Here is a 26,682-nt window from a genome sequence, read left to right on the forward strand (position 1 = left end):
TACATTCTTAACTACTGACACATCAAGGAGGGCCTACTTTACTATTTCTTCCTCCCTGAGTAGCAGCTGTGGTCCCCTCCACTCCCAGCCTGCAGCTGTGTGTCTGCTGGTTCCAGCAAGAGCCATCCTTATGCACAGCCATGACTCTTAAGACCCCGGCATCGTTGACACGCTCACAGAAGCAATATGCTGGCGTTTGGTGAGGGCCTTGCGAGTTGTAAAGTGGTTCCAGGGAAGGAAAGTGAGATGGCATGGCACACATTTCAAACACACAGTTACATCCTGCAAACAGTGCTAGGTTTTAGTTAATATATTTATTACAGCAGGTCTTTAGGCATTTTCGTCATGGAAAAGTTTCCATGATATTTCACAAAATCCTTTCAGCTATTAGTATTATCTTTTTCTCTTTCCACGGAGTGACACCTTGTTAATTTATGAAATATTTACAGCGTTTACAAAAATCAAGAGAAAGTCTAATAAAATTTCTTATACTTACAAAATTCATACATTATACTACTGTATTTGAGATGTCTTATTTGGTAGACCAATTAAGCTATGACATAAAATAATTTACAAAGATATATTTAATCTCTCTTAATCCATTGACAACAAAGCCATATTAGCTATAAATAGTTCTTTACAAATCATTGTAAAACACATTTTTTAACTCTAGCATTAGCTTTTACAAATATACTTACTAAATGAATTAGCTCAAATATCAAATTGAACTGTGCATTTAAAATTTCGCTTAATACTACAAACAAAACCTGAAAAAAAGCAAACTGCCAGGTACTTCAAGTAAAAATTTATAGAACCAGTTTGTATGCACACTCAGGGGAAGGGGAACCCAATGCCACTTAAACTGGGATTCAGGAACACCACGCGACTGTACATCCGTGTGGGGCATGGATGGCAAAGGCGGCCGCTCCAGCACGGGTCTGGATGGTGCTGCAGAAGCTTGCGTCCTGTGTGCCAACACACACCTGACATCCTTAGCAAGTCACCCGTGGGCTTTGCTGCAACCCAAAGGCCATGCCGACTCTCAGGCACGCCCACGAAAGAAGGTAGAGAAACAGCTGGCAGAGTTTCCGAACAAATCAAATCATACTTAACTGGGTCTCACTGGTTTTCAATATAAAAATATGCTCCTCTTGAAAATCACGGGGCAGAGTGATATGCCCACATTTCAAAATAAGGAAAAACTCACCTACGCAGCCAGCTCTCTGTACGCCGCTACTTCTGACGGCATGGTAGTTGGCAATTCTCTAAACGTCTTGCTTTTGGATAACGCTGAGCTCAATTTGGTTTTGGCAGTAATACACATCTTTCACACATGAATTCATTTCAGATCGTTGAAAGCAGTATTTTAAGTGGCCCGAGGAAAATTCATTCCACAAACATATTTTCCTCCTTTAATTTAAAATAATGTTTCAATTAAGCCCACAAAATACATATTGCACACACAGTACTTCCATAGAAGTCAACTGAATTAAAATTTTATCTTTGAAAATTTGCTTTTCAAAGGTGTCAGGTTTTCCTAAAACCTCACCTCGGCTCCTTTTTTTCTGATGGCTCTGTGGACACTGTGATGTTCTTGCATGTATTCTAGAAGGCACATGTTCCAGAGTTTAAGATTATGTTAGTTCAAGTTCTACACAGAGGCAAACATTTGAACCTACTTTGTACAGACGCCCAGACTCAAAGTCCTTTATTAGGAGCTGTCAGAAGTGAGTCTGTAGATGAGGCACCATTTGTGAAGGGCTGGAGGGTGAGGTGGAGGCACTGGGAACCTTGGAAGAGTTGGCGAGCTGCAGTTCTTCCAGCCGCTTGATGTAGTCGTCGCGCAGAGCCAGGAGCTCCATGTACCGCTGCTCCACTGGATTGGGCTGCTGCAGGGAACCAGAGAGTCATGCTTGAGGCAGCCCACGCCCCCAGGAACCCACCTTTTCCCACTTGTGTTCTCGGAGTAAGCTCTTTCATTAAGGTTTCACACAGAGACACATTTTCTTGAAATATAGCAACACTGACTTGCAACGAAAAGCACCAAGTACTAAACACCCAGCTATTCACCACTGAGAAACAACTGATATGCATAACTCCTTGCAAATACATAGCCAAGTGATTAAGAAGTAATATGTATGCCTGACTTGAAAGCAAAGAGACAAAGAGATACTGATGTCCCATCTGCTGGTCCACTCCCCAATGCCTGCCACACCTGGGCGGACTCATCCCTGCCAGATCACCCATGTTTGGGTCCTGGCTCCACCCTACAATCAAGGTTCCTGACAATGAGTCCCCTGGCAGGCAGCAAGGCTAGCTTAAGCAGTGGGAGACCTGGATCGAGCTCCCAACTCTGCAAGGTCAGCGAGTGCTTAAGTGTGTGTACACTTCTGTAATCACACTCAGATCCAGACACACAAGAGCAGCTACAAGAAGGCTGAAGTTTTAAAGGGATCAGGGGCACTTTCTGGAAGGCTTGAGAAGTAAGGACCGAAAGAGGCAAAAATAAAAAGCCCAAACTCTAGAGGAGGGTCTTCCTTTGGCACATGCCGTGGTTTTCCAGAACCATTCTGCCTTCCACTGCATGAAGCTATCTGCAGTACTGCAAATACCAGCAAGGCAGCCAGGGAGCAGAGGAACTGAGTAAGACAGAATCCAGCTGTGAATGCTGAGAATGCTCTGTAGGATCAGTGGCTCCCTCGAGCCACTGCATCCCACAGGAGGGGACCTGCCCCCAGGGTTAACACTGCACTTCCGTTTCCTGGGACCATGTGAACAAATTACCACAAACATGGAAGACTTGAAACAATTTATAAAAAATTAATTGAAACAACAGCAGCAAGTTTACAGTTCTCTGCAGAAGCCCCAGTCAGTGTCAGCAGGGCCACGTACTCTCTAGAAACTTCTTCCAGCTTCTAGGGGCTCAGCTATTCGTAAGCTTGTGGCTGCATCAGTTTAGTGTTCATAGGGCCTCCTCCCCTCTGTAGTGCCTGCCTCTCAAATCTCCCATCCTATGAAGACTCGCGTTTCTGGATTTAGGGCTCACCCTAAATTGAGAATGTTCTCATCTTGAGATTCTCAACTTCATTGCAACTGTAAAGACTTTTTTTCCCCAGAAAAAGTCCTACTTCACAGGTTCTCCATGCATTTGTCTTTTGCAGAGAGAGCACTGTTCGCCCCGACCCAGACTTGCCAAGGGCGAGCTGGCTAAGGCTGCATGTACACGCGGCAGCTCAGCAAGCTCGCATTTCGTCTGAGAGCGCTGCCTTCATCAACACTGAGTTCACGAAGGGCCACAGGTGCTCCTAAGCCTATCCTTCTTCAAATCGCTGCTGTTGGAAGCACAAGACTTTGCAGTGTGAGGAGTTTAAAAATGCATCCCTGGTGCGAGGGCAGGAATGCTTGCCAGAGTGTCTCTCACCCTGTAAGATGCTGCTCGCTTAGCCCCTTGGCCCATTGCCCTCGGGGTGTGTATCCAACTCAGGAGCAGATGCTGCCCAAATTCCCGTGTTCGTGGCATTCATATTCCAGCAGGGGGAGACAGACAAACGACAAACCTCTGGCCAGCTCAGTAGCCTGGCAGCTACTGAGCCTTGTACGTCTGGGATGCCATATGGGCACCGGTTCATATCTTCGCTGCTCCGCTTCCCTTTAGGCTCCCTGCTTGTGGCCTGCGAAAGTAGTCTAGGATGGCCCAAAGCCTTGGGATCCTGCACTCATGTGGGAGACCTGGAGGAAGCTCCTGGCTTCAGCTAAGCTCAGCTCCAGCCGTTGCGGCCACTGGGAAGTGAACTAGCGGATGTAAGATCCTTCTCTCTGTCTCTCATCCACTCTGTAAATCTTTCCAATAAAAATAAATGTCTTTGAAAAAACCTGACAAACACCACAATACTGCTGGGAAGCAGAGCAAAGCAAGAGGGGTTGGACGATCAGCAGGCCAGTGACAGCCTGCAGCAGGCAGGGGGAGCAAGCCGACTGAGGAGGGAATTCTGTGAGAAATGCTTGGGGGAGATGAAGGAGGGAGCCAAGCAGATACTGGAGTGTCTGAGGAAGAGAGCAAGATGGCGCTGTGGCTGAGGCAGAGGGTGTGTGACACTGCTGTTGAGGGAGAGGCTAGGAGGCCAGCAAGGAAAGGAGTGGGGTCAAATAAGGCCTCAGAAGTCACTGTAACGACTTTGGCCCTGACTCTGGATGCATTGAGCAGTTTTGTGGGCCTTAAAAAAAATGACTGATTTTATGTATTTGAAAAGACAGAGTTGCAGAGAAAGGGGAGGAATAAAGAAAGAGAAAGAGGTCTTCCAACTTCTGGTTCATTCCCCAAACGGCAGCAATGGCTGGGGCTGGGCCAGGCCGAGCCAAGAGCCTGGAGCTCCACCTGAGGTCCCACATGGAGCCAAGGCCCTGGGCCATCTTGTGTTGCTTTTCCAGGAGAATTAGCAGGGAGCAGGATGAGAAGTAAAGCAGCTGGGACTTGAGCCAGCCCCAGCCCTCTTATGGGCTGCTGATGATACAGCTGGCCTAACTTGATGCCCTATGAGGCCGGCAGCTAGCGGGGCAGCTGTGAGTAGGGGAATGGCATGATTTTATGTCTCTGTCACAAGGACCACTTTGGTGGCCATTAGAGGGACAGAAGCCAAGGAAGCAGGCAAAGTACCAGGGGGTTCATGAGAAGGCTACTATTGCCATCTGTGGTAGAGGGCACAGGCCTGTAGGGGTGAGAGACAAAGGAGTGTGAGACAAGGCTAAAGTTCCTGGCCAGAGGATTTGAGATGGAGGCGCTGTGAGCCAAGAAGGGGAATGTGGCAGCATAAGGTGTTGGGGCTAAGTTAGGAGATCTGATTGGACACATGGACCCATCACCATTTTCTGAACACTTTCTGCTCTCCCTTCTGGCCCATGATGTTGCCTTCCTTCCCTCCTAAGTGTCCACATCTACGTGGGTCTGTTTCGGAGCTCTATTCTGTTCCAAATAAGAGGCGCAGTTCTTCCTCAACATTCGCCCTCAAAACTGCCTTGAACATTGTTTAAAACCCCCTTTTGATATTAATATTCAAATTTGGAAAGAGAATTTAACATCTATTTGAATAGTAGAATCAGTATGTAAAAACAAACAAACAAAAAACCAGAGATAATGCAGTCATTTCCAGAGAAGGCATGACTGTACTATAGCTAGACAGGCAGGAGCAGGCATCCGGCCCAGTCGCTAAGGCACTACCTGGGCTGGCTGTCTGTACAGCAGCATGCTTGGCTGGAATCCTGGCTACTCACACCACAGGAGCAGCAGGGGATGGCTCAAGTGCTTGGGCCCCTCTCCCTCAGGGGGACTCAGATACTGCTCCTGGCCCCTGGCTTCATGCGGTCTCAACCTCGGCCCTTGTGTACTTGGGGAGTGAATCAGTGCACGGGAGAGTTCTGTCTCTCAAATGCAATGAAAATCATTAAATATTTATATATATTAAAACAAACCTTAAGAGAATAAACAGGATACTCATAGAAATAAGAAGATAATTCGGTCAGGTTGCAGAACCATGTAGAAGCTATTAGCTTACAGAATGACAAAAAGTATGTGCAGGCTTTACTAGAAGAGTCCATCTGTGATAAAAATGCATCACTAAAATAACAAGAAATCAAATTTAAAGGCAAATCATTGTAAATGCTATACCTGGACTTCTAATTTGGGAACTGAAGCCAGAAGCACAGTGTGTGCTGACTCAGCACGGAATAGAAGGCAAGCGACTGGCTGGCATGGAAGTATTCTGCCATGCAGTAATTTCTGTGTTCATAAACTGTTGAACTTGGCCACTAGCTATAGCGCAAACAGCACACAGTCAGTCTGTGAAGACTGACTACGCTCACGCTCAGGCTTTAGTCACCCGTACACAAAATTTGCATCTGTGCAAAGTAACCCTTCCTGGTTACACTGCAGCTTCCGGGAAGGCGATGCCTATATGGGATAGGGCTCACTGGCTGCTCATGTTCCTTCTCAGCTTTGTCATGGGATCAATTCAGACTTCTGTTTTCAGCAGAATTAATTTCCTCATATGAAGTAAAAACACCAAAGCTGCTTATTAATAGATTCTCAAATGTCAGCAATGCTCCTTCCACAAACTGCTGTGTGTTTATGTCGTGGCAATGCTCGGAGGATTTCACATTGAGAACCATAGCAGGCCTGCCTCCTGCGAGGGGAACAGCTCACTGGAGTTGAGGCTGCATGTTCTTTTTATCTTGCAACACTCAGAGTGAGCAATGAGGTTGAGAATACTGTAGGTGTCCAGTAAGTGTACACCTTTGGAGTCACACAATGAAATAACAATTTAACTTGTAAGTGCTTAAATGCATTCTTTTTAAGTTTATGTTACATAATTTTAGAAGTCATACATGATTTCATTTTAATCTTTTCCCACGGAGCAATGTTCTATATAAGCAAATTTTGAAGAAAATTTACTAAATTCAAATCTATATCATCATACTTATCCTTGTGTTTAATAATTGCTGGTCAGTCCTGCCGGGTGGGGGTTTCCGTGCTTTCTTCCTGCTCTGTGGTCTCCTAGTCCCTGAGACCTGGGCACCCTAAAGAGTCTGCGGATGGAAATATTAAAGGCCACCCAGCTCCAGATTTTTTTTTAAGGTTTCTCTGTCTTCCCTTGAAAGAGGGAAGGAGAGACAGAGACGGAAGTCTTCCATCCAGCGACCCAATTCCAAACGGTCGCAATAGTTGGAGCAGGATCTGTCCAAAGTCAGAAGTTTCTTCTGCATCTCCCATGTGGGTTCAGGGGCCCAAGCGTTTGAGCCAATTTCCGCTGCTTTCCCAGGGATATGAGTAGGGAGCTGGATCAGAAATGAAGTGGCCAGGACACAAACAGGTGCCCATACGGGACTGCATGTGCAGGCTCAACATACTACGGGATCGCACGCAAAAATTCCTATGGGGCCCAGCTGCACCCTGCTAAGCTCTGTAGGGATGGTAAATACATTAACATTTTCTAACAATGTACCTTCACACTTTACTTGCCACACAATTTTCACGGTTACCTTTATACATTCAGGAATAAATTGCTCTAAAGTTCTTGAATTTTTAGAATTTCTTAAAATTCAGATGGATGAAACATAACAGAATTAGTACATGAGCTATCGACTTGGCTCCAGCTCCTGATTCTAGCTTTCTGCTAATGCAGACCACAGGAGGCAGTGGGTGAAGGTGCAGACAATGGGTTCCTACCATCCACGTGAGCGGCTTGGATTATGATCCTGGCTCACCTGTTGTGGCCATTTGGGGAGTGAACCAGCGCAGGGAAGCTTTGTCTATCTGACTCTATCTTTGCTTCTCCAGTATTTTAAAATACTTGATGTTTCAGGTGCTTAGAACTAATTAATAAATGGAGACACTTCTGAGCCTTTACAAACAGGCCATTGGATGTAATGGGGATGAGTGTGCATTTGAGAAAACGCAGAGTCTTTTATTTAAAAAGTCATCATTTTCCTTTTTGGCTGGTAATTGCCAATGTACTTTTCTATCCATCAGCCCACTTCAACAGTAAAGACCCTCACTCAGCATGCAGCTGACCCAGACAATGTCTGCTTACCTCCACAGGATGAGCTAAGTCTAATCAATACAAAGAACTTTCCAATGGTTTAGATGTGATGGGAAACCACTTCAAGTGATTAAAGAAAATTCTTGGCTTTGGTAACAGAAATTTCCTAAAGCTTTACATCAGCTTCCATTTTAGTAAAAAACAAATCTGATTTTCACATTTGCAGACAAATGTAACACTAAAATACGTGGATTAGTAATGGGAAACTAAAGTTGTGTGGTTTTAAAAAAAACAAGTGGTTTTTAGTTTGATGCTCTCCCTCACAATATAAAAATGGACCAAATACCATATGCTAAGGCCAGAAAGCAACACTCAGCTGGCACTGCTCTCTTAATAGTGCTATTTCTTTTTTTTTTAATATATTTTTATTTGAATTTTGAATTATGTGGTACAATTTAGTACAGGCTGGGATTCCTCCCCGCCCCCCCCCCCCCCCCCCGCCCAAGCTCTATTTCACTTACCTGTTGCTTGATTCTGGGGTTCCATCTAATGTAATAATTCACCCAGAGTTCCAAGTGACGCATACTGGCAACTGGATATAAAACTCGATTGAATTCTTTAGTATAGAAAGGGTTTTTGAACTTTTCTTTATTGCTATTTATCAGTGACCATAAAGAAACAGTTCTTTCTGCAACTTTCTAGAGGGAGAGACAGAGAGAAGAGCGCCTTTAGGAAATGGACACAGGTCCCAGTTTGCTTGTGTAACACAGTGCAGCAGCAGTGTGAATCACACTTTTACATTATCCCCATAATAGATCAAAAAGCTTCCTGGGCTGGTGAGCACTCACAGCCACTTAGTGATATTCACACAGCTAATGGCCTCCTTGAAAGCCACCATTTGGACCAGAACACAGGGTACAGCGTGCTGGATCATTAAGTGCAATTCACTGACCTATGGGGATTATCCCTGCCAAGCAAAATACTCCGGAACACATGGACAGTGCACTATCTCTATGACAATAAAAGTTATCACAAGATACCACTGTCTTTAAAAATGTTTGTATTGGTTAAAACCCCAAAATCTTAACTTGTATCTACTTGACTATAACTATTTGAACATAAAGTTATTTTAAATAATCACCCAGATGTTTCATGTTTTCATGTATTTGAAAATATCTCAATAAATGATATATTGAATCCTCATTTTTTAAAATTTAAAACAAATTCTTTTTGAAATCTCATTTTTTAGCTTAGTGTCTGTTCTCTCATAAATACTCACACTTTCATTGCTTTTTATTAGAGCTTTTAAACAATTTAATGTCAAATTTTGACCATAAACTAGCCAAAAAATAGGGAACTAAAAACACAATAATTGGAATTATCAGAAGTGGAATTTAGAACTCTTTTTGGTAATGGCTTCAGTAAGAAAGAGCATTAAGCTAAAACTGGATGCTAAAATGAACATCCCAAAATAAGTGACTATAGACATTTTTAAACATATGCACTTCATTAACATGAATGATACATGACAGTACAATTCTGCCTGCCTTTTCATTTTCATGTTTCTAACGCTGAAACCTAAACCATTTATTTGCACATCAGTTTCTTTTCATTTATATACATGCATACAGTTTTAAATGCCAAATAGTCTGACCAGATTTGTTACCAAAAAAAAAAAAAAAAGCACTGGCTCTCACCATTTTTCTCAGAAGCACCTGTGCTGGGTTTCCCTTGCCCAGTTTAAAAACTGTACACAGCCACTGTATATGCCATATTTTACACAGGTACACATTGTGCAATAATCAGTACAATAAGGCTAGCAAGCATGCCATAAGCACGCCTGCCACCCAGGTATCTCAAGAGAATTCCTCCCTGAGCCACTTCAAGTCCCTTCAATGCAAGCTGATTGCTTCTTGGCTTCCCCACTGCTGGTTTGAGAGTCAGTTTTCTCAAACTAAGTTATCTGCTGGTTGTCAAAAAGATTGTTTTCTGTGTATCTTTTCTCATTCTTCCTCTTTTCACCCACTATGCCCTTTAGAAAGATTGCTGTTACTGACTCTGGAGTTTGGGAGTACTTGGATACTTTAAAAGTCATTTCTACTTTTTGAAGGCAAAATTAGTAAGCATATAAGGTATCATATTCCTTTCACACCAGATCTATTCTGGTGCACCTTTGCTGGAAAACAAAACCAAACAAACTGGCATTTTTACTCACCTGTTTTTCCCGAGCAGATTCACAGTTGAGTAAGAAAGTACCAAAGCGGCAGCTATACAGGTGATCCAGAATTGTAATTAAGAATCGCTCATTGAATTCAAAAGCTGTAGGGAACTAGACAAAAACAAACAGGGACGGCATGACCGATCAGAACTGAGAACATTGGGGGGTTCCGGGGGGCACACAGCCTGCATGTGAACTAAAACTCATTTTTGGATGTTTTAATAGGGCACAGATGTTTACATAATCCTTAAAGGAATACAAAAGAACAGGAGGTAGACAGTTCACCTTTCCGTGTTTTGCCAAGTATAAATGGTGCAAGAGCAGCTGAATAAGTTTTTAGGAGTTCACAGGCTTGCGTGTAGCAATGTGACTGTAGCATATATGCAAGACAAGTTGATAATTGCGAGTTCCATCGATCCTCCACTGGGAGAGACAATATAGTTACACATCACTGGAAAAAAACCCTTTGCTATGGAAAATTCGAGACACACAAGTAGTACGAGGTGTAAAGAGGTGAACTGCCCTTGTACCAATCAGTAGGCTGCATGGTCACTATGCTTTTGTGTGTAGCTCTGCCCTAGGTTATTTTTGGAGCAAATTTCATATGATATAGCAAAATACTGGATTTAATCCTGAAGACAAGTGGCTGTTCATCTCATTTATTTCTTACCTGCTTTGACATCTGCCACACACAATCAACAAACTGGAGAAAAATTGGAGATCGGTCAGCATCTGCATGATTTTTATCACCATGACCTATACGCTGAAATTAATTGGTGAGAATAATTTATAAGTACAAAACTCAAAAAGCAAATAAGCCACAAAATGTGACAGTACACTCAGCTGGGCACCTTCTAAGCGCCACATTTCTTAGAGAGTAAACAGTTCAAAATTTCATGGAAAAATATGAAAAAAGTACACATAGATTTAAAAAAAATTTGCATCGCAATAAGCTTCATCAATTAGTTCCATTTTCCCATGAATTTTACAAAGTTACTTGAGGTGCAGGGAGACAGATACAAAGGTGCACAGAGCTGGAGTCCTCAGCCCCTCGTTCAAAGTTCAAAGGTCTCTGCGCGGCTGAGCTTCAGGCAGCTGGAGGCAGGAGCTGGGAGCCGAGCCCCACTGGCAGCTGGAGGCGGGAGCTGGGAGCCGAGCCCTGCTCTTGCACTCAGTCAGCCGTCACTGCCGCTTCCCATAGTCTGCATCCACAGTGATGGCCAAATGGCTCGGGGCATCCTAGCCATCAGCTTAACTGCCAAGCCAAATTCTGCCCCCTCCTTCTTTCAAGAAATTTCAACTTAAGCATTTATAGGCAACCTGTTTGTGTTACTTTCCAGAGAATCTGTAAAATAGTGCCAATGGATAAACATGTCTCCTGCAAAATCCTGACTAACTCAAGGCATCATGCATTTTAAGCTTGTAAAGGTTTTACCATCTCACAAATTTTATTTTAATAATCAATTCATTTATTTAATGATTAATTTTTTCAATGTCAAATGTCAGTAGTATGATTTTTAAAAATGGCTTTGTTGTTTACTTACAGATGCAAACTTATGTCCGAAACTGATCCACTCCTTTTGTACCAATATTTCAAAGCCTTCGATGCTTCTGTAGAAGCTGTCCAACATCAGCATGGCCAGCGACGTCAACTGAGCTGTCCTGTCCCAGCCGTCACTGCAGTGCACAAGCACCGAGCTTTTCCCTGAAGAAACTTTGTCCGCCACTTGAATGGCTCCCGTTAAAACAAGCTGTCCGAGAAGAAGCTGCAAGTTAGCAGGGAGCTCTAAGGTGACACTGGAGGAAGCGCCGCCTCAACCTGTCCATAACCCAAGTGCGAAGAAAACACAATGCCGACCTCTACACTCTGCTGACCTCCCTCACAGGAACAACATTCCAAAGTGCCTGGGCAGAAAAAAAAAAAAGCTGAAAACAGAAAAAACCAGACACACCCAGAAAAGAACCGCACTGAAGACGTATTTTCATGGATCTGATGACAATGGTATGGAGGGATGTCACAACTGCCTCCCAGGCGGAGGGGCTTTAGCAACTGTGGGAAGCTAGACATCTGCTGTCAGGGTCCTGGCAGGGCCACACTCCCGACAAGGCACCAGACATGGATTCCAGGCTGTCTCCTAGCCTCTGCCCCACTGTGACTGTGCCAGAGCCTGCCAGCCTTCATACGGTGTTCTCCCTATGCACCTGGCTCTGTGCTCCAACCTCACACATGTGTGAAAGACCCCTCTAACTCGAGCACAGTATCATCTCAATAATTACACGTGCAAAGAGCCAGTCTCCAAGGAAGGTCACACTGAAATATCCTGGGGGTCAGGACCTCAATATATCAATTTTCAGGACACAGTTCGGCCTGCAAGAACGATCACGTAAGAGACATTGGCCCAACAGATCTAGCCCTGAGCCTTAAAGGCCTGACGCAAGGGGCATTAACTTTAAAATGATGAAACATGAGAGTACTTCAAAAAGTCTGTGGCATGAGAGGATTAAAAGATAGATTATGTTCATCTGAGAATTTCTAAACCCATGCATACAAGGTCAGCAACTTATTTGTGGAAAATGCATATTATAAAAAACTATACATAGATTTCAAATTTTTTTGTACTAAAGTAAATCTATCTCATCTAATTTTTTTCATGAAGCTATTCTTGTATGAATTCTGATTTGGCTTAAAAGTCACAGAACACCTACTCTAATGATAAAGTGATCACCTTCTATTAAAAATTTGAGATAAGTACCACTAAATTTATCACTCCAAAAATGATTATTCTAATATAATTTTTTGATAATTCAGGTATTTGTAGACGTACGTGACAACAGACTCTACCCATAAGTGTGCAGTTTTAAAAGATTTAGTACTTTTAAAGACGAATTTCTATTTGAGAAGTAAGGTTGAAGGAGGGAGGGAAATAGCTTTTATCTGTTGGTTCACTCCCAAGGCCCACTACAGGCAGAACGGAGGCTAGGTAAAGCCAGGAACATAAACCCCCATACCAGTCTTCTGCATGAGTGCTAGGAACCCCAATAACCAGGCTGTGTACCAGTAGGAAGCTACGTAAAAAATGGAGGCGCACGGGCTGGAAGGGACACTCTGATATGACAGATGCATTGCAAATGTTGCGAAGTACTGTGTTGAGCACGTATCCCAGACTTCATAAATTCATACGGTTGTGCAATCACAGACACCCAGTTGTAGAGTGCTCCTAGCGCTGTCTCAGGCCAGTCTCTGATCCCACCCTCAGCCTAGGCAACCAGGGATTTATTTCCTGTCTCCCTAGTTTAGCCTTTAATAGAAACTTTGCATAACTTTACATAAATATCTTCTCATAATTAAACTGTCTTAATCAATTCAAAGAAAAGTCTAACCAAGCGAAAGATGTGATACGCAGCACATTTTTCAAGAAATGTAACTTCCTTGTTTTTACAGTAATAGCAACTAAATAAAGATAAATGAGCAAAACAGTGCTCAGAAGGAAGGCAGCTACAGGATGTGAGGACTGGCCCTTGCACAAAACTCACTGCTTCTAAAAGCTAGTGCAGCTTGTTTCCTCAAGCATGTCAGGTGTTACCCTTGCCATCCTGTTTGTAATTCTAACTTGAAGCGCTTCTGGAGAAAGGGCACAAGTCTAACCCAGTGAAGTTGAGGCTCTACCACACTCTCCAGAGGGTCACTCTCAACCCAGACACTTCCTTCACTTTTGATAGAAAAGACACTGATTCTTGGTCATTTTTTTAAAGATCTCTTTTCAAATGAAGAATTTTCATAATCACTTCTGAAGGGATCAGCTAAACAATTACCTAGTAGAACAAAATTGGATTTTCAAAAATACATCACTGAAAACTCTTCAATAACCTGGATGGAGTGATAATCTATTGGACTTGTCACCAAGGAGAGGAGACAGCAGCTGCTCAACAGCACACAAGGCCATGGTTAAGGTCACTGGCCCTATGACCAAATGCCTGGGCTTGCAACTGCAGTCCATCCTGTCTGACATCTCTTTGTGGGCCCATTATGCAACGAGAGTTGCTCTCTTGAATGTGAAGAGAGGAGCGGTACCTATACCAGCTTGTCTTGAGCTAAAAGATAAACCCTATAGAGTACTAAAACACCGAGCATATGTTCAATGCATGCTTGCAGCCAGAGAGCCAGCCAAGCAGCACAGATTGATTTGTCACTTCATGAAGCACTAGAAGGGAAGGATACTGAAAAGCACAATGATAAAATGTGAGTGGCAGGGCCCGGCGCGGTGGCGCAAGTGGTTAAGTCCTCGCCTTGCACGCCCGGGATCCCATATGGGCGCCGGTTCTAATCCCGGCAGCCCCGCTTCCTTTCCAGCTCCCTGCCTGTGGCCCGGGAAAGCAGTCGAGGACGGCCCAAGGCTTTGGGACCCTGCACCCGCATGGGAGACCCGGAAGAGGCTCCTGGCTTCGGATCGGCATAGTATCGGCCCGTTGCGCTCACTTGGGGAGTGAATCATCGGATGGAAGATCTTCCTCTCTGTCTCTCCTCTCTGTATATCCGCCTTTCCAATGAAAAAATAATAAAAATAAATCTTTAAAAAAAAAAAAAAAAAAAATGTGAGTGGCAGACATCACAGGGTTCTTCCATCCTACTGGGGCTGTTGGGGTGCTGGAGTGAGGACTAGGGAGGCATCTGGACGGTGCAGGTCTTCTCACTGCAAAAGGCTTGCCCTGATTTTACTTATGAAGTGGCGGGACCATTTCCCTAGCACGCAGGTGCCACGTCTTTATCAAACAGCCCGAGTGCTTGTGCTCAGCTGGGAATTTGTGACGACTACTACCCTGTATGACAATGAGGACTTCTCTGAAGCAATCAGATGAATGACTTCAAGATGGGGACACTAAACTGGATTACCCATCAATCACATCATAAGGATTCTGATACGAGTCAGACAGAAGATGAGAAGGCAATGTGATCACAGAGGCAGAGGTAAATTGAGGCAGGAACTGGAAGAGGCAAGGAACAGATTCTTGCCCCACAGTTTTCTGGGGGAGTGAGGGACCAATTGTCTCATCTACTCTAAATCCAAACTACTGACACATGTTGGCTCCCCTGCCCACATGGCTGCTGCCTCTGGGCTTCTAGGTGTCCTGAGGAAACAGTAACAGCTTTCATTTCTTTTGTGTTCTCCTCACTATGGATAAAAGTATAGAACCTCCCAGGGCCTTACACAGCACTGTCCTTTTCCCTTCAGTCTACTCCCATCTGCAGATGCCTTTGCCCGCTGGATCCCTCAGGTGCCTGGGCTGCTGGATGAGACCCTACCTTTCTCCAGCCTCTTCCTAATGCCTGGCTCCTGCTAGGAGCTCAGTGGACCTGCTTGCTAGACACCACCAAAGGATGGCTCACTACCACCTCAAATGCACAGTATTTCCCTTGGTCAATGTCCCCATCTGGTTTACTCTTTATCCTCAAAACAGTGGCAGCATTTTGTCAGCTAGGCTCACACTCCTGGCTTCACTTTGTATTTCTTTACATCTACGTCTAGCCATCACCAAATGGCACAGACTCTTCCTTGGAAACACCTGACTCCCTTTCAGCGTCTCCTGGCCCCCATACTGGCAAGATTTGAACAGAGGCCATTATTCTCCCTTCTTCTCAGCATTCTCAAAAGGGCTCTGCTTCCTCTGACTTCACATTCTTCCCTCTATTATCTAGGAAGCTATCACAATAGTTCCCTAAAATATGTTGCTATTCTACATCCTCTTGGGGCTCCTCACTGCCTCCCTTGACCAGCAACGCCACTGATTGCTTAACCCTTTCCCAAACCTCTAGGTTGACCTCTAACTACAAAGATATTCACCTTGGTCAGTCAGCCACATCCACATCCACCTCTGGCTTCTGACAAGGCCATTCTCTTTTTCCAGAATACAATCTCCTGTCCCTTCAATTTCTACAAGAACCAAATCAAGTCCCACCAAAGGGCAAAGTATCTGTTCCTTCCAGCAACTAAAAAAGCCCTCTTGGGTATGTAACACAGTGTCCTTTGAATAGTATGTTTCTTTTCTTTTTTTAAGATTTATTTTATTTTTATTACAAAGTCAGATCTACAGAGAGGAGGAGAAATAGAGAGGAAGATCCCCCATCCGATGATTCATTCCCCAAGTGACTGCAACGGCCGGTGCTGTGCCGATCCGAAGCTAGGAGCCAGGAACTTTCTCCAGTTCTCCCACATGGGTGCAGGATCCCAAAGCATTGTTTTTCCCAGGCCACAAGCACGGAGCTGGATGGGAAGTGCAGCACCGGGATTAGAACCAGCGCCCATATGGGATCCCGGCACGTTCAAGGTGAGGACTTTAGCTGCTAGGCCACACTGCCAGGCCTGAATAGTAAGTTTCTTTTTGAACATATAAAGCATTCCTTCAACCAAACATGAACCTCTTTAAGGCCAAGAAATACATCTGAAAATGTTTCCCTATTCACAGTCTAACATGTCATACACACCAAAAGCTTGTAAACCCCCCCAACACTTGTTTTGTTTTCATCATGTAACACTTTTTTTCTCCAAATTTGTGTTTTATTTTAGATAGGTTTTAGATTTATAGAAAAGTTGCAAAGGTATGCTGCATTTGTTAGAATGAGTGAACCAAAACTGAAGCAGTATTAACTTACTAAAATCTATACTTTGGTCATATTTTCTAAGTTTCCCTAAAGTCCTTTTTTCTGTTCCAGGATCCCATGCAGGAGACCACATTACAGTTAGTCATGACTATATATTTCTCCAATTCATTTTTATGATAATTAAGGAAAAATGGCAGAAAAAATAATATGACTCACATCAAGTTGGAAAACAAAAGATGAATAGATTAATATGTCTTAATAATTCACCTATGTAATGCTGGCTTTGCTTATTTACAGAATGAAAAGGTTTTTAAAAGCATTATTTCTTTTAGATAGCTTCCAGTACTTTAACTTTGAAAAGAAATTAGGATTTCTGGTATCTTCAGGACGAAAGACTGAGCAAAACCCACAAAACCCACGCTTTAAGACAGTCTGAGATCAGTTTCCAATAGGCCACTCTCATCTAGGCTGTGGGGGGGTCATCCGCAGGAAGGTTGGATAATAAGTTGACTACTCCTAAATAAACCTGCATGAAGGACAATATGACTTACCATGACAAGATGAAACGAGAAATGTCTCCAAGCTCTAAAAACATGCTGCAGTAATAGTGTGAGCTCTTTAGGCAAGTTATAATGAAACGCCCAACTGTCAAATGTAGTCATCTACAAATAGTTTATCTTTCAGTGTTCAATTTTTCAATACATGAGGAATTTCTAATCCTGTTCCATTACTTTTTCACATACTCACAAATCTCAAAAGTACATATATACATACACATGTTCATATACTTGCCTTGATATGTTCAAGCCAATGAGTAGACTCCAAACTTGACAACCAATGAGATTCTTCTACATTAGGATAAACAATGTCTTTGACCTTTTTTAAAGATTCCCGCATAACATGAATATTGTGAATGTCCAAGAAGAAAAGTTCAGCATTATGATATGCATCATCACTTTCATATCCTCCTCCTGTTGCCTGAGAAATAACAAGATAGACAACAATAAGTCAGATTGTCTATTTTATTGGGAACTTACATAAATGTTTTGAAAGTTATTTGTCTTTCATATCTTAATCCAAACCCTCTAATTTAAATAAACCATTGATATGACCTCTATTCAACATTAAGCCCCTATGACATTATTCATACTTTGAACTGGAAAGAAGATGGAAGGCTGGAAATTTCCTGGGGAATTTATCTCTGTGAAAGGAAAAAAAAAAAAAAACAAAAAACAAAACCCTCGGTTTCAAAATACCCTACAATTACTGGCTCTCCTCTTGGATTTGGAAAAGCAAGAGTATGTTCTAAAAGGTCATCCTCCTCCATCAATTTCATAGTCAATATGCATTCCTTAAGGGAGCAGGCATCCCCTGTTTCCTAACAATACTCTTAGAGAACAGGAAGTGTTAGAGAAAAATCACAGGCTTTGCAGTCAAACAAGCCCAGGCCAACAGCTCTGCGCCGGCCTCTCTGCACTGTGTGAAGCAGGGCAAGGCGTGTAACCTTTCTGAGTTCCAATGTCATCAGCTGCAAAACAGGAGATAATACTACCTAGTCACACAGGATTAAAGCAGCCAGACTCCATTAGAACAGCTAACATCAGTCACCACCTGATGAGCTCCTGTGATGGCCCGGAACTGTGATTCTTGCTTGACCTAACTTAACCCTTGGAGTGACACTGCATGATAGGTATTTACTAGTCCCATTTGCAAATGACAAAACAGAAAGTCTGCTTAAGTATCCAGATATCCCAGTAATGGGTGGAATTCAAGTCTGGTCCGCTTTCAGAGCCTGAAGCTTTCCTTTACAAATATATTTATTTGAAAGGCAGAGTTACTGAGACACAGAGATCTATCTGCTGGTTTACCCCTGGAATCGCCACAACGACCATGGCTGGGGTCACACAGAAGCCAGAACCAGGACCTTCTTCCAGGTCTCTCATTCAGGTACAGGAGGCCAAGCACTTTGGCCATCTTCTTTTTTTCCACAAATAGCAGCAGGGAGCTTGATCAGAAGTGAAGTAGCCAGGGCTTGCACTTTAGTAGGTCTACCCGGCTGAACCTGTGACTGTCTGGAGACACCGAAGAGGAAATCTGTACGTACTGAGCCCTCAAAGAATCAAAGGGTTCAAGTGGAGACATGCGCAGTGCCTCCAAGCAGCAGCGTGTCACAGTAGGCACGGGTTCACTCCCCACCAAGGTGAGGACTGCCCGTTTGCTACATCAACACAAAGAGATGGCATGCTTCAGGAATCTGGCAGTGTTCTGTGTCCATGTTCCAAAACGCCCATGGCCCTTTAAAATAAAGTTAGACAGCTCTGAGACCTGCAAAGAAACCAACCTCGGAGTGCTGGTAGGAAGGAAACAGGGAAACACCTGCCTGAGAGCCAGGAGGAAAGGGGAAGTTAGCAGACAAATGTGTAGTGGCTGCCTGCCTGTGTCCTTTTCTTTTTAACAATGGAAGGAATGTAAACTTGTATCCAGGGCTGGAGGACCAAAACATGCGAGGCTTGTTTTCCTGGGGTTAGTCACAAAGAAGGCTTCCTGCAGAAGTAAGGCTATGACATGAACTGCAAACCCGGAGATCTGCATGGGGAGCCCGAGGCATCTCCAGAGTTGAGGGGAGAAAAGCATACCCAGGCAGAACTTTCCACACAGCTTGCTGTAAGTAGCAATAGAAGTGAACAGGCCACAAAAAATTCACTTTGCTGTTCTGAAAACAAAATTATCAGCTCAGAAATAAGCAGGCAAGCGGGCCATCTTCCCCCTCGTCCCGGTTCTCCATGCCGTGCAAGAACATCAGGTGTGCCCTGTTCAACTAGTAAGCTGCCCCCAGCGCTGGGCTGGTGTGGGGTGAGCCTAGTCCAGCAGCATGCTGTGAGGTAAGGGCACACGTCACCCGCCTGCTGCTCTGCAAAGGGGGCTTTTAAATAGTTACAGTGACTTTCAGTTTTTTTCATACTGGAGTTCATCTCATAAATAAATAAAAATGAAATGTGACAAAAATGAAGGAAAATACGTTTTCATTCATTGTCAACATTTCTGAAAAAAAAAAAAAACACACTAAGAAAGTTCCACCTTAAAGTTCCACAAAAACAGAGGCAGCCTGGTACTATGTCGTTTCGCCACCTGGCTCTTCCTGTTTGTCTAATGTAAAAAGATGTGATGCCGCCTGGTGCATCTGTGGTTGTAAATTTCTAAATATCCGCAAGGCAGAAACAATGAGGTCCAAAGACAACAGAAGGCCGAAAAGGTAAAAGTCAATTCATCAAGCATAGACCGAACTCCCCCAAATTCAAATTCTCTCTCTCTGGTTACTTTACAAGAATTCTCTTTAGTTTCACCTTCTCCAACACAGATGACCCGGGGCCATAATGTACAAGACCAGGGACTGTTGCTATGGCTATAGATGACTACCGCAGTGACCCGGCGAGCCGAGAGGGGATGTCGGCAGTCTTTACAACAATGACTCAGATCTGTAAGGCTTTTCTCCTTCACATTATCCTTCCTGTCATTCCGAGCAGCATTAGAAATAAAGACTTAATTCTCCAGTCTTAAAAAGACATTCAAAATACTACAACTTTGCAGTTTTTGAATTCTACCTTTGCTATAATGAGTGTTAGAGCTAATATAATTAAGGTATTCATTTCACACATTTGTATATTTTAAGATATTCTTTCAAGATACTTCAAATGAATGTTACCTCGTATCTATTTCAGGCTAAATATTGTGTTTATACATGTACTCACGCTGAATTACATATAAAGGACAATAGGCACAGAATCCTGGTCTGTAGAGTGAAAATAATCCACGAGGATAGACATTTTTCCTAAGTATTTTACTTATAATTAATTGATTGAAGTTGATGATGGCTTTCCATGTATTTTCACAATTATTTCTAAAGCATACCCAACTGTGGGTACAGACAGTCCAAGAGCATGCCTGGGGCAGACGGAAGTAGGCCAGGATTCAAGGTGTACGATGATGAGCCCTGTGCAAATAAGGAAGGGCCGCGCATGCGCGCTCTCACAAAGGTCTGGCACACCCTGCATGTACATGTCATGGGCCCCACTCAGGAAGCCCTGAAGCTATTTCAGCTGCTCAAGGAATTGCTTTCCTTTCAGGTTCTTGTGTTGTGAATAACTGAAGAGGCCAGATAAATGACCTTGGGATAATGAAGAATCAAAGACAATGAAATGGAAGCTGACAGCTGATGAGAAACAACACAGCCAAGACATATGAGGCAGGCCCCGTGAGCATTTGTAAGTGGCAGCTGCCAATCACAGAAGACAAACAGCACAAAGGAGAAAAAGAAGGCAAGATGCTCACCAACCTGAGGCCACCAATTTTATACGAGAGTACTTCAGGAAGTTCATGGAAAAAGGAAATGCAATAAGATATGCTTATTTTGATTCCCCATATTTGGAGTCCTTGCTAGTCTTTTCACATACACCTTTTCTGTGAACTTTTCGAAGCTGTTGTATTCCTAACAGCAGCTTCCTAAGATGCTACCATGTGCGCCCAAGGTCCGCAGTGAGACTCCTCAGCAGCATCGAGTGCACTGGACATATTCTGCTTAGGAAGGCAAAAAGACAGTAGAGGCAGACTTCTCTGAAAGCTTTAGATTTTTTGTGTACATGTATTTATGTGGTTGAAAAACTTACATATATGGATAGAGCCATTTCTTGAATTACATTATCTAAATGAGGATACAGACTTATGAGTACATAGGGTATGAAGGAATAGCTGTTTAGGTAAGACTGTACACCTAGATCTGTAATAATTGCTGTTTCCCACAGTTCTTTACAGATGTCTCAATATTGCATACATGAAAGCAATCAACCAGAATTGACTGAAATCGAAAGAAATTTTACCTTCTGCCAAAATCTGGCCAAATCTCAAGCTCATTACTGCTGTAGACATGTCTACTTAAAGTTTATATTCATTTGATTGTAATGTTTTCACTTTCTGCTTAAGATATTTTACGGTAGTTACTTCATAACTAAGGAAGTTCATTTACTTAAGTGTTAATTTAAATCCATGTGTTGATATGCCAAGGCAGAAACATTCATAGAATGCTTTACAAAGTCCATATGTAAGCTGATTTTCTACAACATTAGTAGTGAAACCACCTACCTTGTTGGCCACAGCATTTACACTAGGTCTTGCATCATAAATTGTGAGCTTAGAAATCTGTCTGTTAGTTTCCCTGATGACGTCGAGATACTTCTCATCATCCTTATTCCGTTTACCACTCATACCAACAAGAGGCTGGCTGCAGCGCACGATGACCATTTTGTTTTCAGGATGAATCCAGGAGAGCACCTAGGGTTGGGTCAGACAGTTGGAGCTAGCAGGAACCAAGTCTTATGGAAAGCACACAAATAGAAAGCTTTACCATTCACAAAGTGACTGAGTATGGTATAACAGAATCCTGTCCACTTGCAGCTTCACTGCCTGTTCACCCAGTCACAAGTACTTTAACAACTATGGCTACTCAAACACACCCAGCATAATCAACTGCTCTACCAGTGTTTTCCACTTTAAAGCATTTGTTTATTTACTTATTCGAAATGTAAAGAGAAAGGCAGAGAAAAACAGGGAGGGAGGGAGAGATGGAGGGAGGAGAGAGAAGAGAGAAGACTGACTATGTCCTCACTCCACAAATGCCTGTAACAGCCAGGAGCTCCATGCAGGTCTCCCATGTGGATGGCAGAGGCACAACCACTTTCCCAGGCAGAGTGGCAGCAAATCGGGACTCAGCGTGGTACTCTGAGATGCAGAGGTCCTGAGCAGCAGCGTAGCCTGCAGCATCACAAGACCATCCTGACTTTTTCCTTGACACCATAACTAATAGAAATTAAATGCTTACCTAGAAAAGTGATACCACTGAAAGGAAACAGAACTCATATTTTAATTTTGTAGCTTGTACTGGATTTTTAAAAACTATATGTGAGTAAATTTATCAAAAAGTGAAAGGCAAAGGCAGTTATCTTGTAAGACCAGCTCGCATCCAAAGGTCATATCTTCAACAGTCTCAATTGCAGAAGCAAACACAGGAGGGCAGAAAACTCAAGGCAAGGGCACGAAGCAATCCCAGCCTGTCAGAGGAGCTACCAGGCTCCAGGATGACACCTGGCCACATGAAGGCTGCGAGGGTGCGTTATGCCTTTGCTGAGACACTGTGCTCTCCAAGTTACACATGCATGAGTCAGCATGGCTGCCGCCTGGGTTCTCAGCTCACAGCATGTGAGAAACCAACATGGGAAGCAAAGCTAACAAGGTCACATTCTCAAAACTACCAAACTGTGAGCTTGAGATGGGGAACTGCTCAGTATGTGAAAGTCTCAGAAAATAACACAACCAGGAGGGAGGAGCTGTCCAAAGGTTCAGCGCTGGGAAGCCCTGGGCAAGGGCCAGACCTAGCCTCCCATCTACAGCTCCAAGCAGTGCCCTGCCCCTTCCTCTGGTGGTCCTGGATCAAGAGGATCTCCCAGAGAAGATAGAGTGGTTCACATGCAAGAGATTTACTATTTAAGAGAGACTCTCAGCAAGGGTTTTGTTTTTGTTTGTTTGTTTGCTTTGTTTTTTGCATTTCCAACCCAGTTTTTAAAAAAGTTGTTGATATATGATAACTATACTTGTTTTTGGGAATATGGTGTGGCAATTCAATAAGTGTGATTATAGTTCCAAATTATTATTACTTTATCCTTGTACTCTTCAAGTATCTCGCCTCTACTTACTCCATTTTGAAATTTTCAGTTTTATTTATTTGAGACGGACTGGGAAAGAGAAGAAAGAGGGAGAGAGGGACAGGAAAAGAGAGAAAGGGGAGGGGAGGGCAGTTGGGAAGGGAGAATGTAGAGTAGGAGGGCACTGGGAGAGGCGGGGGAAGGCAGGCAGTGATGGAGTAAGAGCTATTCTATCTTTTGGTTTACTCCCTAACTACCTACAATAGCCAAGAGCCACAAACTCCATCTGAGCTGTCCACATGGAGGCTGCAACCCAAGTACTTGAGCCATCATCTTCTGCCTCCCAGGAGCATTGGGAAGAAGGTGGATTGGAAGCAGAGCCAGGACTCAACCCCAGGCACTCAGATTTAGCAGTGCAAATCCAAAGAAGTGGCTTGAGCCATGCACCACAATGGTCACCAGTTTTACATTAAGAGTCAGGCTACATGTAAAAAACAGTCCCCTGATAATGCGCTCTCCATTTCCACCTCTTCTCTCTATGGTGCCACATTAGGAAATGCCACTCAGATCGGTTGTTTTGTCTCATCTCTTTTCCTCTGGGAAGATTTCTTACTATTCTTTATATAGAATACATATTGTAATGCCTAACACATGCAAATAATGCGCTTTTCACAGTACCTACTATAATGAGTGCTTTTCAAGTATATAGTAATATATTGCTCTTACTAAAAAAACACACACACACAGAAGCTACAGATAATGAAAGCTCAACACAAAGATTTAGTCATCAAAAGATGTTTATCACAGAATTGTTTGTGAATGCTAAAGATTAAAAAGGATCCAGGTGTCTCACAATAGAAGGCTGATTAAATACATCACAGTACATTTACACACTGGCATGTGGGCAGATCAGATTCATCAGCATGGATAGTTGTGTATCAGATACTGTGAGGTAGAAAAGTAGGTGGTGAAATTAGATTCAGTTACAAATGATAAATTCATTCTCTCCTTTTGACCAGGTCAATAAATAAATGCATGCACGCGCAGAGGGAGTGTGGAGGGCTGGAGGGCTGGGTACCACAATGTTAACACTCGCTCTCACTAGGTGGCAGACTCAGTTTGTTTATCAGTATTTTCTAACATGTCCAAAAAGAGCATGCATTACTTATGCATTAAAGAATTCCATGAAATTAAAACAAGCCTGTTGGAGAACAAAGGGATATGTATCCACCAATGGAATCATTAATGCATGTGGATTATTTCATTATCCAAATGGGATTTTATTATGGTTTGTACCTTATTTACATACAAAATAAGATCTTTCTCATCAACTACTTTCTCTCTTCATAGGGGCTTAAAAAAGAGCTATCGAATGTTAATGATCTCACATTAAAGGCACATGCACTTCCCAGGTGTAAGAAAAGCTCTGAGAGTTCTAGTCAAAAGTCAGGTTAGTAGAAGCTATGCTGGAAAGGACAGATTACCCCACTTACTAACTTATTTACAAATACCTGGAGTCTATGGATAGCTTAGCTTCGATGTTTTTAAGGAAAATTAAGAGGAAATCGGTGGCTATCACAGAGTGCAAAAATTCTATAAAATAACCAACTAGAAAGTTAAGCAGTTTAATTTGCTCTGTGGTGGATTTTCATGCCTTCTCGGTGCTGAAGATCAGGGCAGTGTGCTGAGCACAGAGGCCTAGGCTCACTTGTTTCATTTCTTCTCCTGCCTCAAATCACATGAAATTCAAATGCACACAGAGAGTGAGAGAGAGAGAGAGAGAGAGAGAGAAACCTCTAATACAGTAACTAGTCAATACATACTGAGGAAATGATGAAGTAAACAACATCTACCTATTCTAACCTAACCCACTTCTCCTGCAGGCAAGGCATCTGCTGGCAAGACAGCTGGCCAGGGTAGGGGCAGACTGTGGCTCGGAGAAATAAAAACATGTCTGAACAAGTCCTGAGGCCCGATCTGTGAGCACACCTTTGTTAGCATGCTGTTCTCATAAAAGGAGCTAAAGAACATCCTTTCATGGCCAACAAATATCACGAAGATATGAACGGACGTCATAATTAGAAAAGCAAGTGCATATTGTACTAGGCTGACAGCATTTCAAAATCTCTAATAGCCCTTTAATGATAGGAATGCCAGGACTAGAAAGTTAAAGGCAAAGCAAAATTGAGTCTTAATTTCTTCAACCTTTGATGTTAAAATTCTATTTCTTTGAAAGAAAATCCCTAATTCCCAATGTACTTATTATGGCAGATTCTGAAACATAAGAGAGGAACAAAATAAAATTCTACATTTTTGGCCAGTAAAACTTGTGCACAGAGTAGATAGCACGGCATGTCCGTAAACACTGGAGGCTCAGACGGGAACTTGGTGAACTGGGTTCAGTGAAGCCTAATTAGGTACACTGTCTGGAATGAGTCTGCATGTGGCTACAGTTTGATAAGGGTGTTGAGGCAGCTTATCAATGTGACAATAATGTTGAGTGTATGTACAACCTGTACTGACACACTCAATCACGTCCTCTCTGGTAGGTTCCACTCGACATTTGTCAAGAGCCTGTCACATGTCACATATTAGGCCACAAAGGTGAACACCACAAAGAGACTGGCCCTCCTTCCACACATCCAGCACGAGTTCATGTCTGGTGGCATTACTCAGTTTGTGATTGTAAGTACCTGGCAGACAGACTTTGGGTCATCTGACCACCATTCTTACAGAACAAATGTGCTTTAGAGAGAAACGCTAATGGCAGTACTCACTGGGATTCGGTTTCGGGATCGAAAAGCTGCGACTCTCCTGAGGTCATCATCTGAGGCCCGGTATGGAACCACCAACAGGGCAGGGTAAGTCTCACAGAGTTCATAGCACTTGTTGATGAAAGTTATTCTCCATTGGTGATTAGGCAAACCCTGCAGGATTACAAAAGAAAGAAAGAAAGAAGGAAAGCCCAAGTCTGTATTGCATGATTTCATCTCTGGCTTTGACCTTGGGCCTGTCTTCTTTCTAGGAATATATGCACATGCCTCTGAGCATGGGATGCTGACTGCCCACCTATTCGTAATAAGGGTGCCAAATAAATAATTCAGACAACGTAAGAACACGAGACAAAACATTGGTGGCTCCCACAACTCTAAACTATCTTTTGCAAATTCAGATTCTGTTAAATTTGAGAATCTTCCTTATTTCATGTTAACATATTCTTTAGCACTTGTATGCAGGGTCTTCAAAAAGTTTATGGAAAATGTATTATGGGAAACACTGTGCATGAATTTCAAAATGTTTTGTACTAAAATAAATCTTTTTGCTCTATTTTCCACAAATTTGTTGAAGTACTCAAGTTCAATGCAAATAAACCCAAGTTCATTCCCTACCCATGCACCCTCCCATGCCACAGAAAGGTACCTTACAAAATCTTAAACTGGGTCTAAGTGAAGGTAGAAAAGATACCAGGCAACTTTCTCTTACTACGCCAAATAGAGTGACTATTTCATTCTGTTCCAAGTGGAACTGCTGCTGAGCTCATGAGGAAAGTTACAGAGGGGAAATAAAGGAAGACCCCTCTGGGGAGGCTCATTTCGCCACCTCCGATGAGTTTGTTGAAAATCAAGTTGTGGGGGAATGGAT

At 43.0% G+C, this 26,682-nt stretch overlaps 1 protein-coding gene across 5 annotated transcripts in view; it reads right to left on the reverse strand.

Moving 5' to 3' along the window:
- Positions 1–295: 295 nt before the first annotated feature.
- The window catches only part of MTM1 (myotubularin 1), a 91,194-nt gene continuing 64,807 nt past the window's right edge, over positions 296–26,682 (reverse strand). For 3 of the 5 annotated variants that reach the window (XM_041000133.1, XM_041000136.1, XM_041000137.1), the window contains 8 exons: positions 25,818–25,967; positions 21,485–21,673; positions 17,141–17,326; positions 11,295–11,501; positions 10,421–10,513; positions 9,748–9,861; positions 8,054–8,230; positions 296–1,889 (listed from right to left, as the gene is read on the reverse strand). In XM_041000133.1, coding sequence (XP_040856067.1) covers positions 1,722–1,889; positions 8,054–8,230; positions 9,748–9,861; positions 10,421–10,513; positions 11,295–11,501; positions 17,141–17,326; positions 21,485–21,673; positions 25,818–25,967 — 1,284 coding nt within the window. In that variant the 3' untranslated portion in view covers positions 296–1,721. The remainder of the gene's footprint in view (positions 1,890–8,053; positions 8,231–9,747; positions 9,862–10,420; positions 10,514–11,294; positions 11,502–17,140; positions 17,327–21,484; positions 21,674–25,817; positions 25,968–26,682) is intronic. The other 2 variants (XM_041000134.1, XM_041000135.1) reach the window with 2 other exon arrangements.

This window comes from Ochotona curzoniae, unplaced genomic scaffold, assembly GCF_017591425.1.
Source record: "Ochotona curzoniae isolate NIBS_2020 unplaced genomic scaffold, NIBS_Ocur_1.0 scaffold_1852, whole genome shotgun sequence".
Taxonomy (NCBI): Eukaryota; Metazoa; Chordata; class Mammalia; order Lagomorpha; family Ochotonidae; genus Ochotona; species Ochotona curzoniae.